We start from the raw sequence: 12527 nt of genomic DNA, 5'->3' as shown, positions 1-12527 counted from the left end.
GCCGCCGCCCTTCCTCCGCGAACGGGGCGGAAGTGGCGTATGCGGAAGGAGCGGGCGGCTGGCCTGCTCGGAGCGCCCGTTAACGGCCGAGCGCGGCCGTCGCCGCGCCATGTTGCGCGGCCTGGGCAGCTGGCTGGGGCTGGAGCGGGCAGGTGAGGAGAAGCTGCTGCCGGCTGAGGAGAGGAGCAGCCCCGCGGAGGAGGAGGAGGCGGCGGCGGCAGACGCGGAGGCGGCCGTGCGGAGCTCGGAGCAGGCGGAGCTGCAGGCGGATTCGGAGGCGCTCCTCAGCCAGGCCAAGGGACTCGGCAGTGAGTGTCCTGTCCTGTCCTGCCCTGCCCCTCCCCTCCCGCACACATCGCCGCCGGGGGCCCTTCGTGCGGGGGAGAGGGTTGAGTGAAAGGAGGGCTTCGATGCTGGAGAGGTGTGTCGCGCCCAGGCGTCCTCACGCGGGGAGTGCTGCTGTGGGTCTGGTTTTAAAAGAAAAAAAAAAAACAACAAAAAAAACGTGGTCTTGGCAGCAAAACTCCCCTCGTGTGGTGAGAGTAGCACGGGGTGGCAACTGGAGGAGGGAAGGTAGACCGGATTAATGCGTGCTTAGAGGAGAAGTCACTGGTACTGACCAGTGGTACTTCGAGCAAAGCTGTGGTCGAGCTAAACAATTACAGACAGGTTTTAAGATGAGTTAAGCACGTTTGTTCTCAATTCAGCAAACGTAAAAGAAAAACCGCTTTTCAGCTAAATAGCAACAACTCTAACGTAGCTTGCGCAGTGACGCAAAATGGGCAGTGCAAGTTTATGAGGTGACCTGAAGGCTTTTTTGAAAACAGAAAAAAACCTGAAGCATATCTTTCCAGATGTAAATGCTAATTCAGGTTAGGCTAGCTAGTTTGGAAAATTATCTTGGTGAAAAGTTCTGAAAGTCATTGCTTCCTACCCTTTTCTATTTTATATTTTCACATATCTTTTGTTTTGCACCTCTTCTAAATCACATCTGTTAACTGCAGTCTATAGCATGCACAACTACCATGTGTTTCGCAGGGTGGAGTTTTTCATATAGCTTGTCCAGTCTCTTCCACAGTTCTGAAACGATCCTGTGCAATTGATAAAGCTGGAATTCTCTAATTTCATCTTCATTTTTTCTGCATTTCAGAGATTCGTTTTGAATAGCAGTTACTGGCAATGAGAAATATTTGATTGAGTTGCTAACGATTCTGTGCACTGTTAAAGGATGTTGCCTCACTGGAAATCAAAAAAACATAAAAAAAAAAAAAACTGGATGTTTAAAATATGAACCAAGCAAATGGCTGGAAATGTTCCTTTCGGTTATCATCTTTTTCAGAATTGTTAGTAAATGAACAGCATTTCTTTAAGTATCTGTTCTGTTGTCACTATGGGAGAAGTGAAGTGTAGGTAGTACAGTTCTGTACTCGTTGCTAAAGTATGGGGTTTTTTTACTGGTGCTCTGAAATGCTGGATCAATATCATCTGAAAGGTTAGTCTGAGATGGTTCTTTACTGTGCTTTGCCTTGGGCTATCTGAGCTGCAGCAGTTTATCTGTATAGTTTGGTCAAGTACTTGTCTGGCTGTTGTAAATCGATCCTAATCTGGTAGGCACTCTGCTTGTTCAGAAAGGGAAAAAAGACTTTGAATTTCAGGGGAAGTATAAGTATTGACTGTTACAGATATAAAGGTCCATCCCATAATTTGCTCTGGAAGTGAGAATTTGCTTTAGTTAATCCATGGATTCATCATCTGTGACACCAGAGAAGATTGCGGTGGAAAGGCTTTTTTATAAGGATTTGGCCGTCACTGTTTTAACACATGGTAACTCTAGAAACATCTGCATGACTAATAACCAGGGTAGCTGCATGGAAAGACTGCCCTAGCACATAAAGAATTTTACTGGTAAAACAGCCTTACATAGATTATTTTTTGCTCGTTATCGCATCATTACAAAGGTTAGGAGAGTTTGTCAATATGAACTAATAAAAATACTGCTAGATGCATATGGTTAATACAGGCATAGATTATAAGAGGCAGGGAAAGTTTCTTGGCCGTCTGAAAGTGGAAGTGTTGCTTTCCACCACTAATTCTGTTTTTCTAAGGCCAAGTACCACCTCTGAGGTTTTGTAAGTACCTTAGTTCAGAAGAATATTTGCCCTTGATGGAAATAAAAAGCATTTTGCTCTTCAGACAGGTTCCAGGACAGGCCAAAACCACTTTTCCCAACAATACCAAAACGTTGCTGGACAGCAAATGTTTCGGCACCTTTTGCACCTAAAACAATGGCGTATGAGAAAGTTTCCAGGGATACATAAAACCACCAATAAAAGCTGGTAGGGAGGAAACAATCCAGTAGGCTGCTGCTTCCTCTACTGTCATAAGGGGGATAGTATATGTGTCTCTATCTAAAGTGTAGAATATAGGCCTTTTTTTTTTTTATACAATGTGAAGTATATGATGAGTTGTAAAGCCTGATAACAGATATAAAAAATGCTAGCGAGTACTTGAAGGAAGTTTGGTTGCCACCAGTCTGTGGCTTAAGTGGAAGTTGCATATAAAAAAACTGGCTTGTTTAAGGGCTGGCTAGACCTCTGCATGTTTCAGTATTGATTTGGTGATATTGTAAAGAGAGAATATTTTATGCATCACAAAGAACAGTCAGCTTTCCAAAAAGTGCCGTAAATGTTCCAAAGTAACTCGTTCTAACAGTGGCTAACAACTGTGTTAAAACAACTCACTTGTTTTTTGCATGGTGAGGTTATTTCATACATGTCTAACCCATAAGGAAACTGGAATTTTTGTGAGGTCTTGAGAAGGAAGGTGGGTTTTGTTTGTTTGAAACAGAAGCGCTGGTTGGTGGTTGTTTTGGTGGTTTTATTTTATTTTTTTATTTTTTTTTAGAAGTCCCCTGTATAAAAGTCAAAGTTGATTTTCTGGAATAACTAAAATATTCTTACCATTGCACATGCTTTGCATTCCTACTAATGCATCAAATATGTCTTTGATAGTTACTACACAGTTTAGATCCACCATTGCTACTTCTAACCTTAGAATTAGAAGAGAATAGACTATTACAGTGGGAAGGGACCTACAACTAACATCTAGTCCAAGTGCCTGACCACTTCAGGGCTGACCAAAAGTTAAAGCATGTTGTTAAGAGCATTGTCCAAATGCCTCTTGAACACTGACAGGCTTGGGGCATCGACCCCCTCTCTAGGAAGCCTGTTCCAGGGTTTGACCACCCTCTCAGTAAAGAAACGCTTCCTCACGTCCAGTCTGAACCTCCCCTGCTGCAGCTTTGAACCATTCCCGTCGTGTCCTGTCACTGGATCCCAGGGAGAAGAGCTCAGCACCTCCCTCTCCATGTCCCCTCCTCAGGAAGCTGTAGAGAGCCATGAGGTCACCCCTCAGCCTTCTTTCCTCCAAGCTAGACAAGCCCAAAGTCCTCAGCCGCTCCTCACAGGACATTCCTTCCAGTCCTGTCACCAGCTTTGTTGCCCTCCTCTGAACGCCTCCACGGACCTTCACATCCTTCTTAAATTGTGGGGCCCAGCACTGCACACAGTAATCAAGGCAAGGCCATACCAACGCTGCATACAGCGGGATAATCCCCTCTTTTGACAGGGTGGTCGTGCTGTGTTTGATGCCCCCCAGGATGGGGTTTGCCCTTTTGGCTGCCAGGGCACACTGCTGGCTCCTGTTGAGCCTGCTGCCAACCAGCACCCCCAGATCCCTTTCTGCAGGGCTGCTCTCCAGCCACCTCCTCTCCCAACTTATAACTCGTGCCTGGTGTTACTCTGTCCCGGTTGCAGAATCTGGCATTTATTCCTGTTAAATTTCATGCCGTTGATGATTGCCCAATGCTCCAATCTATCTAGGTCCTTCTGCAATTATTATATCATTGTATTTACTATGGCATTTGCCAATATTTTATCATTGTATATTCTGTAACTGTGGTATTACAGTCATAATACAACTGTTCAAACGTAATAAAGTGCTTGTGGCATAAACGATACCAATGTTGTTTTAAGATCCTTTGTCAATAAACTGATGCTTAATGTTTCTGAAGGTTTGCGATACGCATCTTGTTGCTTGCAAGTTTGTTCTCCTTAATTAAAAATTAACAGTACAATGCAACTGCCCATGCTAGGTAGTTCTTTCCCTGCCACCTTTCTTCACTTCAGCACTGCTAATGTAAAAAATGCTAGTTAGTCTTTGGAAGTATTTGTTACTGCTGTTCTGACGCTGAACATACTCATAAAAATAAGCAAACAGGGCCACAGCGCTCCTCATGGAGCTAAAAAGAGGAAGACAATGCAAAACAGAAAAGGGCAAACATCAAAAGAAAGCTTCTATCTTAAGACTTTTGAAGGTATCTCAAGTGTTACTTGCCTGAAATTTTTCATGCATTTGCTGCCTTACTTCATGAGACTTCATTGTGCATGTTGATATTCTTAAATATATAATTCTGTTTTAATACTGTTGCTGAAGTTACTTTATTGCTTAATGTCTCCAAAATACTTAAATGAAATTAGGAAAGACACATTGCTTCAGAAAATTCATTGGAAAGCAATATTTCAAAGACCATTAGGAATGTTTGATTTAGTAAACAAGATTCAGGTATATAAGTTTGGTTTACAGAAAGTTGTCAAACATACAGTTTGATCATCATCACTAAAGAATATGAACTAGAAAAGCATAAATGGGGTTTTAGGAGTTCTTTGTAGGCCAGAAGCTGGATTAAATGATTTTGAAAGAAGCTTTCCAGTAAGTATCCAAATGTCTAAAGAGAAAGGAAAATCAGTCTAGTAAGATAAGTGGATATAAAGAAGGCTTTTTTCAGGTCTTTCTCTTCTCATCTGTGAAAGGTTACCTCTTCAACTTTGCCACTGCTGCTACAAAAAAGATAACTGAATCCGTTGCTGAAACAGCACAGTCGATAAAGAAGTCTGTAGAAGAAGGAAAAATCGACAGTATCATTGATAAGGTATCTTTATTTCTAGATACTTGATCTGAAAGATCTGTTCGCTTACTGTTGTTGTAACACATGGCAAATCTGGCATGTGATAACATTTTTTTTAAGCTGACTTTAGGAATTATGTATTTGAAGAGCAGGTATCTCCTGTCACAATAAATGATGCAACTGAAATGTTTATTCAGGGCAGACATGCCACAAAATGGTCACTCTGCTTTATTCGGTACTGCACCTGTCTTCCATTCCTTAAGGATGTAGAAAGACTTTCACTGCAGAAAGGCCAGAAGAAAATACAAAAAGTGCTGACATAGGAGGAAAGGCTGGAAGAATTAGTAGACAGGCAGTTGGGGGACGTCTGAGAGATGTATGGGTTTGGTTTTTTGCCCCAGTTTATTTAGGTTGAAAGAAGAATGCTATAGCTTGCATCTTAAATGCATCTGCGAAGCAAGATTCAGAATTGGGTCAGCTTTGTGGATGTTGTATGCGAAGACCCTAGAGCTTTACAGGCACGGTTTCATGGAGACCCAGTGAGTTAATGGAATAGCTCACTGCTGTCCTGTTCTTTCCCCCACTCCGACCCTGCAGCTTGTCTCTTGCCCTCCCCGTTCCTGGCTGCCAGCTCCAGCTGCTTAACTTCTGCCAGCAAGTGTTCTTCCAGCACTTTTAAGTCACAAGCTTGGCAGGAATTAAAAAAAAAAAGGCAGGAATAAGTGCTATGTAGTGTTTTGCTGTGTTTGTTAGCGAGGGTCGCTTGGAAGGGGAAGGGGAAGGGAACTGGCCAAAACCATCCCAGCTGTAGTGGGACTGTGCATCCAGGAGTGTCAGATGTGGGAGATGCAGCCAGACCCTTCATCCTGCTCCTGTCTCAGACACCCCTTCAGGGGAACTGAAGTGTTGGTGCTTTTTTTTTTTTTTTTTTAAAATACAGTGAAATTCAATTTCTGGATATAATTAGTGTTCATGTTGTCTTCCAAATTAATTATCAGATGACACTTTTAAAGTTCTGCTATGATCGAATTTTGTCTCCAGATTTCATTGACTTTTTAGTGACAACTGTCTACATATAATAGCAGAGTTATATTTCCTACTACAGTATATTAGAGTCTAACGTAATTTTGATCCACATCAAAAAGGAAAAATCAAGTAAGAAGGTTATTTGGTAATTTAATACGCAAATAATCATGCTCATAAGAAACTGTAGCTAAGTACCTACAGCTTATTTTATGCATAAAATACCATTTTCTTTTTTCTGTGAATGCCTTAGAGTAATATGAATTTCCTGTTTTGACAAATAAGTTTACATATAGGAGAAACAGGATTATAGCTATATCATCATAAAGCTTTTTTCTTATACCATATAAATTATTTTATTCCATAAATACCAAAAATTCATATAACTTACAACCAGGAGGAACAACAATGATCTATTTTGTATAATGGGCACCACCACAGTTCTCTCACTGATGTTAATCTTGAACTGAAATGCTGGGTTGTTGAAGAAAAAAAAAATCATAGGAATTTTTCAGGATTTAGCTTGAAGATTTGCATGCTTTTTGGCAACTTGTTAAGCCAAAGACCTCACTGCATAAAATTTGTATTTTGAGAGCGGTATTCATTTCTAGCTTCATGGGCTTTTTGCCTCTGCTTTCAACTACAGAACAACATTTGCATTGTTACTTCTAGATTATGGCATGCTGACTTCTGAGACCATTCTCCATTCTTTAATTCTAAATTCAGTATAGGATATTTCTGAACGTAGTTTAATGCTTTTAAAACATGTTTGAATAAGTCAAAACAGTCTATGTTGTCTGGGTTTGATATGGTAAGGCAGTAAGTGTATATACATAGTATGCTGATGTTCGAATTATCAGCTAGGATTTTCCTTTTTTTTTTTTTGTCCCCTGAACTTGATAAAACTATAAATATAATCTTGAAAACCTACACAACCGTTTAAACTTTTAAAGGCAAAATTGAATGTTTCAGTAAAGGAGAATGTATGATTTACATGAAACACCTTTAACTTAGAATAAAGGCCACCAGGGATATAAGAATATGATCCTGCAATGTATTTGAAAGCACTTTCTGAGTGAACATGAAACAGGAGGAATGATTTTTTTTTTTATTGTTGTTCCATAATTTTTATTTTAGACAATTATTGGAGATTTTCAGAAGGAACAGAAAAAATTTGTCCAAGAGCAGCAAACAAAAAAATCAGGTAACGTATGCTTTTTTGATAATACATAACGTTACATGAGCTAGAACTTGCTGGAAGCTGGATGATTGAGCTGTAGCTAAACAATCTATCAAAACTCTTTATTAAAGAAAACTGTTTAATGAAACACATGATGGCAGAACTCAACATATATCGTGGAATAGGAGGATGACATTTTTAAGTGAGGTTAGTGTTACGTTATCTAGTTGGTTTAGATTTGCTTTTTTTAACCAAATTCAGCTTTATGAAATTAACTCAAAGATCACTGTGCTAGCAAAGCTGATCTCTTATTGTTGTTTTGAATGTTAAGCCTGTGTATTTATTGAAAACAGGCATGCTGATTACTTTTGAGCTTTAGCAATCATGTCACATTTTCGTAATGAAATTAAAAACATGGGTTAGGGTTTGCACTATACTATTTAATTAGTTTTGCTGTAGGAGTTGCTCTGCTTACATTAAAGGCTTAATTGCTCTTTTGCTTTCCCATAAATCATTTGCTTTATAATTATCTGTGATCTAAATCCTTTGAGTTATCCACCCATGTACTATTGACATCAGTGGATCTATTTGGGAGTTTAAAATAAACACAATTTTTTTTTTACGTTGCATTTCATCATTGGGTTTTATCTCTTTTAATGTGTTACCTGAACGCAATAAGCAGCAAGGCTGCTTACATGATTGCGTTGCCTGTATTTCTTTTTGTCTCTGTTAGTAAACTTTGGCATCTATTAATGTATTTCTACAAGTTTCATGAAAATAGGTAGCTAGATAGGTGAAAGAAGGAGTAACAGATGGCCTAACAGAAAGAAACATTAGCATGAGGTGTGAATCCATGTGGGTGAAAGATCTTGCTGATATCAGGTGCATAGGCAAATAAGCATCGTTAGTTTAAGTGCACAAGAATTATTTGTTAACTGTTACAGATGCATCACGATGTCTCTGTAGGCTGAATTTATATTGACAGTGAAGAGATTAATAGATTTCTATACAACTACAATTGTTTATTTTCCTCTATGTACAGCCTACAGAACTATTTTGGAAGTATCTGTGTAAATATGTAAATCAGCTGAACTTGAGTATGTTATTCAGTGTATAACATCTTGTAACTTATAAAAAATTTTTAACTTATTTTTCTCCATCATTAAAGAATTAGTGTCTTCTGGGTGTTAGAAAATTAATACAATAGTAAGTGATTTTGAAAACTTTGTCTGAACTAAGTTTATGTGTTTAAAGTTAATCTAGAAATTTCTATGTGCAGGCAGCTTAACCAGTTCTACAGCACTGCTTCAGTGACTAAACTAAGAGGCACCAAGTTCTGACTGGTGCACACTTCAAACAAATCCCTACAGTTTTAGATTTACAATAACAGAAATCAGCAACCAGCAAATTTTTTTTATTTTTTTTTACCTCTGATAAGCAAAGATCCATTCCTAGAGTGTCTCTCTTATGCCATGAGCTTAGTTTAGGAAAAAGGAACAATGAATTGGCTTACTGATGTAAGTCTACTTATTTTTGTGACGTTATATGTTACTTTATTTAAGGTGGTTTATTTTTTTTTAAAGTAATACACATGCAATTATTTTCCTCCTTTCAATAACAGAAGCAGCAGTACCTCCCTGGGTAGACAGCAATGAAGAAGAGACAATTCAACAACAAATACTGGCCTTATCAGCAGTAAGTATTTCGTTTCCTGTAAGATTTTAAATTTTTCTGTTGGAGAGGTTAAAACATCCTTTTCCTCCCCTTCCCCCCCCCAAGTAAGTTTGGCTGGCATTATTAAATTATGTATTTTCAATATACTACTTTTAATGTGTCTGGCACTGCACTGATCATGTGCAAGAGTAAATAGTTCTTTCAGTATCAACTTGAGCCAAAGTAGATCCCCAATATAATTTTTTATTTTTATAAAGGCTTTACAGCTTTGTTGTATGCTAGTTATGTGAGAAGTGGGATTGCTTTGCTGGTCTTGTGTGTGAAATAGGATACCCTTTTTCTGATATCAGTTAATGACCATAAATATGTTCTTCAAAGGATAAACGAAATTTTCTGCGGGATCCTCCAGCAGGCGTGCAGTTTAATTTTGACTTTGATCAAATGTACCCTGTTGCAATGGTGATGTTACAAGAAGATGAACTTCTCAATAGGATGAGGTTTGATCTCGTTCCCAAACAGTAAGTAATTTCTGCTGGTAACTATGTATTGTTGTACTTTTAATGTGTCTGTAAACATTCATAAATTACTCCTTTTTCTTTTCACTTCCTTCAGTTCTTTCTTTATGTACTTCCTCTGTATATATTTTACATCTGTTAATTTCACATGCATGTAATACTGCACATGCATTGTGGTTTAGCAGTTGGAGGAAAGAACAGAAGTAGATCTGTTAGACATTCAGAACTAATAAGGGCCTGTTGACTTAAGAGTGGGAGAGGCCTTAAATTTTTCCATGTCCAGTGTGCTAAATTAATTGAAAATCTTTTTCCCAAACAAAGGTAAAAGCAGCAACAAAAACGTTCAGATCTGTTGGTGTAACTGACACCCAGAAACGTTACTAGAGATAGTCAGAGGTCCCCTGGAGACATGGTAAAAGAATGCATCACAAAACAGCAGCAACGCAAGCAAAAAAACCTGGTTTTGAATAGGCAATGGAAAAAGCTCTGTGTTGCGACTGCCTTCCTTCTAGTGGACCTAACTAAAAGATCCATAAGGTCTTTGTGCCAGCAGTTATGGCCTGTTCCAGTATGGCTTCTTGATCCCAGCTTTATTCCAGTGCTGTTCTCCATCCTTGTCCAGCCCCAGACTCTGCTCCTAAAGCTCGTTTCACAGGTAAACTTTCTTGTTAAGTAGGAGTTGCCAACATTAATCTCCTTGTCTAAGGATGGAAACAGAAAAGAAAACATCTTTTTTTGTGAGCTTTTCTCTCTTAAATCTCCTCCTTTCATGAACCTTCCCAGCTCCTCATTTTATTTACCTCCTTCCCTGCTGCTCTTTGCTGCTGTCAGTCCTAAAGCTCTGCCTGTGTTCTAAGTCTTCATCAGATCTGTCTCTGATAGTCCATCTTCAGCCTCTGGTCATGCTGTCCTTGCTTATACTGCCACATTGCTTAATAGGGGGTTTTTTTCCTGTTCTTAATCTCAATAGTCACTGTTTGCCTGAATGGGCAGGAAGGTAACTTCACTCTCTTATTTCTTTCTTTCTTGACCTACGCACCTTCCTCCCCACAGGCCTTGCCATTTCTGACTTCTCTTCCCTCTGGGTTAAAGTTGGGTCTTTTCTTGCTTGCTGGAGGATTATCAGAGGGAAATGTTACCTAAGAAATGGGGTAGTCTCCCATTTATCAGAGCTGGTCGTTTCCGAGATGGCATTTTCCAGTTACTGAAGGTCCTGCAGACATGCTGAAAGATGTGAAGGTAGTGGAATAGTTCTGCTGCAATCTAGGAACAGCTTCTGCCTGTAGATCAAAGATGTTCCAGTTCCATGTCAGGTCTAGGGAAGATGTAGGTGAATATAGTTTGGCAATGATAAGAGTGTTGGCTTTAGAGAGGAAGTAAAGAGAACAGGGTTATTTGGCTTGTTGGGTTTGTTTAGATAATTTGGCAAGAGAGATGGAATAGCATTATATTTTTCTAAATTGTGTATTGCTACGTGCTGTTAAGCTTTTTCTGAAGTCATATCATCATTTTATTATTATTATGTTCAAGTCCATTGTAACTGTCTCGTAAGAGATCAAGAACTTCTACAACGATGGATTTTTTTTTTAAACTGTGTTAATGTCACAAATACCTTTTTTAAATTTGTACTTAAATGGCAGCTATGTCTACTCCTTCCCTCTGCAAATTTAATTTTATTTCATTGCTAGGTTGTAAAAGGAAGCATATTTCCAAATGTAGTAATCAAAATCTGTTTGTCCTCTCTAGTGTAAAGGAGGAGGTGTTCTGGAGAAATTATTTCTACAGGGTATCCCTAATTAAACAGTCTGCGCAACTCACTGCACTTGCAGCTCAACAGCAAGCAGTAGGAAAAGAAGAGAACAAAGGCAGAGAAGAGGATATCCAACTGAAAGGTATGGGAAGGATTTGTTTAGCACAGCTCGTTAAGTTAGTCATGCATGCCGACTGTATACACCAGGTGACATCGAATTTTTATCCTCGGTTTCCTATTAAATCGGGGCTTCTCTCGCCATACTTCATGTGTTTGTCCAGATGGGGGAGGAGGAGGCTCTAGTGCTTTTAAGCCACTTTCCAATTTCAGCCAACTTTATCAGTAGAGTGGAAACCTCAAGAGATGAAATTTTGTACTTGGCTTGTAACAGCTCAAGACCACTAGTGGTCTCTGGTGTGCTTTTTGATTTGTCAGAAAGAAGTAGGGGGGTACCTTTAGTTCACCTGATAAGACAGTAGGTACTAACCAACCCAGCCAGCTGGCACATGGTTTGCTCTTGGCTTTTGCTTAGGTTTCAGGCCAAGGAGAAGTTAGTGAGCGATATGAGGGTAGAATTACTGTGGTGGTGAAGGCAGACACACATGCAGGATGTGGAAAGGCCCATAATGTGTTGTAGAAATGGAGGAAGATGGGGACCAGGAGTCTACCTGGCATTCAACCTTGAGATGAAAAAGCCACTTCAATGTAGGCGTCTTCAGTTACATTGATCAGTTTATACAGATGATTCTTACTGACCCTCTTATGAACCACTGGGCATCTTTATCTGCATGCAAACAAATTCCGCAAGCAGGAATATATGCAGCTTAAACAGTATAAAGCAGTTACTGGCAAAGACACAAAGATAACTAGGAGCTCATTAAATCTTAGCTTAAGCTAGGTACGCTCACCACCCTGGTAGGACACCTGAAGAATCTTGGCAGGCTGTTTTGATTTCTGCTTCTGCATATCATTGCTTCGGTAAACCAATTTCAGAAGAAAAGAAGGCTGCTGCTGTTGTGGCTGACTGGCTAGTCAAATTGAAGTTACTCCGTCATTAATTACAGAGCTGAAGGTTTCCTATATGCCAGCTAAATAAGTACGTAAATGAGCGGTCTTAAACTGTAAGTTCCTAGGGCAGTATAGCATTTTTTTTTTTTTTTTTTTACCAGTACTCACATTTGCCAAACTATGGCTGTTTTAATTAAAGTGTCTCAGCTCTACAGGAGAGATGGCAACCGACCCTATGAACAACAAAACTGTCATCTTTGAGTCGTCCAAACCCTTGGAAATTGCCAGTCAAAGAGAAAGTTGCTGGGTAGTACCCAAAGAGTTATTCTAGTAAAATTACCATTGTGATTGAAAACAAAACATATCCTCATTTAAAAAAAAAAAGGGGGGGGGGGGGGGGGGGCGCTGTTT

At 39.6% G+C, this 12527-nt stretch overlaps 1 protein-coding gene across 1 annotated transcript in view; it reads left to right on the top strand.

The window, feature by feature from the left end:
* Window positions 1–68: 68 nt before the first annotated feature.
* Window positions 69–12527, top strand: part of SYAP1 (synapse associated protein 1) — an 18292-nt gene continuing 5833 nt past the window's right edge. Inside the window, exons 1-6 of the mRNA XM_010581517.1 lie at window positions 69–308; window positions 4872–4990; window positions 7127–7193; window positions 8791–8864; window positions 9222–9361; window positions 11105–11250. Coding sequence (XP_010579819.1) covers window positions 110–308; window positions 4872–4990; window positions 7127–7193; window positions 8791–8864; window positions 9222–9361; window positions 11105–11250 — 745 coding nt within the window. The 5' untranslated portion in view covers window positions 69–109. The remainder of the gene's footprint in view (window positions 309–4871; window positions 4991–7126; window positions 7194–8790; window positions 8865–9221; window positions 9362–11104; window positions 11251–12527) is intronic.

The sequence above is a fragment of the Haliaeetus leucocephalus genome, unplaced genomic scaffold (assembly GCF_000737465.1).
Source record: "Haliaeetus leucocephalus isolate CR32 unplaced genomic scaffold, Haliaeetus_leucocephalus-4.0 Scaffold795, whole genome shotgun sequence".
Lineage (NCBI taxonomy): Eukaryota > Metazoa > Chordata > Aves > Accipitriformes > Accipitridae > Haliaeetus > Haliaeetus leucocephalus.
This window is presented reverse-complemented; position numbering and strand designations above follow the sequence as displayed.